General features: G+C 42.0%; 1 protein-coding gene across 4 annotated transcripts in view; it reads left to right on the top strand.

Moving 5' to 3' along the window:
* Positions 1 to 959, top strand: part of LOC106872769 (uncharacterized) — a 229,765-nt gene that overhangs the window by 224,334 nt on the left and 4,472 nt on the right. For all 4 annotated transcript variants that reach the window (XM_052970214.1, XM_052970225.1, XM_014919863.2 and 1 more), the window contains exon 3: positions 491 to 615. In XM_052970214.1, the coding sequence (XP_052826174.1) occupies positions 491 to 615 (125 nt within the window). The remainder of the gene's footprint in view (positions 1 to 490; positions 616 to 959) is intronic.

Genomic DNA, 959 nt, shown 5'->3' on the forward strand with positions numbered 1-959 from the left:
TGACTGAGGACTGGTGAAACCAGATGGCTACACCAGGCTCCAATCTGATTTGGCAGAGTTTCTACAGCTGGATGCCCTTCCTAACACCAACCACTCAGAGAGTGTAGTGGGTGCTTTTACGTGTCACCCGCACGAAGGCCAGTCAGGCGGTACTGGCAATGGCCACGCTCAAAATGGTGTATTTTATGTGCCACCTGCACAAGAGCCAGTCCAGGGCCACTGGCAACGATCTCGCTCGAAAATCCTACAAAGGCCAGTCAGGCGGTACTGGCAACGGCCACGCTCAAAATGGTGTATTTTATGTGCCACCCGCACAAGAGCCAGTCACCTTTTGCATCAAGCACATTTTCATAAATAGTTACATATACATATGCATGTGTGAAGTGTATGTATATCCTCACACTCACACCTACACACATAATCTCCAAATTTTACCATGTGTAATTTTTTTTCAAATATATATTTTTATCTTATTATTTTGTCCTTGCAGTCTGAGAAATTACTGTGTGAAAACAAATCTACATCCATCCGAAAGACATCTTCTTTTGATGCCAGAACATTGTTCCTGCCCAATGACTTAGATGCTAGTCCTGTAAAACCAAAGTCCCGCAATTTGTAAGTGTGATTCAATCATATATATATATATATATATATAACGTGAGAGAGTTAGGGGTTGGGGGTTCAACCCACTAAGGGATAGTATCTATCCAGTATACTGCTGGGAGGGCACCCAACTATTGCTACACTAGTGCTATACTAGGTGCAATCAATGGGAGCGGGTAAAAGTGGAGGTTTTACCCAAAATTTGTGTAACAATTAGAAAATGGAGGATAATATGCTGAACCCAACTACTTGCAGACGGTGTATCCCGTTGAATTCATTAATTTAATTCATAGCAAAAGTGCCAAAAAAGGAAGAAAAGAAAAAGAAAGAAAGAACCAAAGCACAGGTGTCCATGG

Source organism: Octopus bimaculoides, chromosome 1 (genome assembly GCF_001194135.2).
Source record: "Octopus bimaculoides isolate UCB-OBI-ISO-001 chromosome 1, ASM119413v2, whole genome shotgun sequence".
Classification (NCBI taxonomy): domain Eukaryota; kingdom Metazoa; phylum Mollusca; class Cephalopoda; order Octopoda; family Octopodidae; genus Octopus; species Octopus bimaculoides.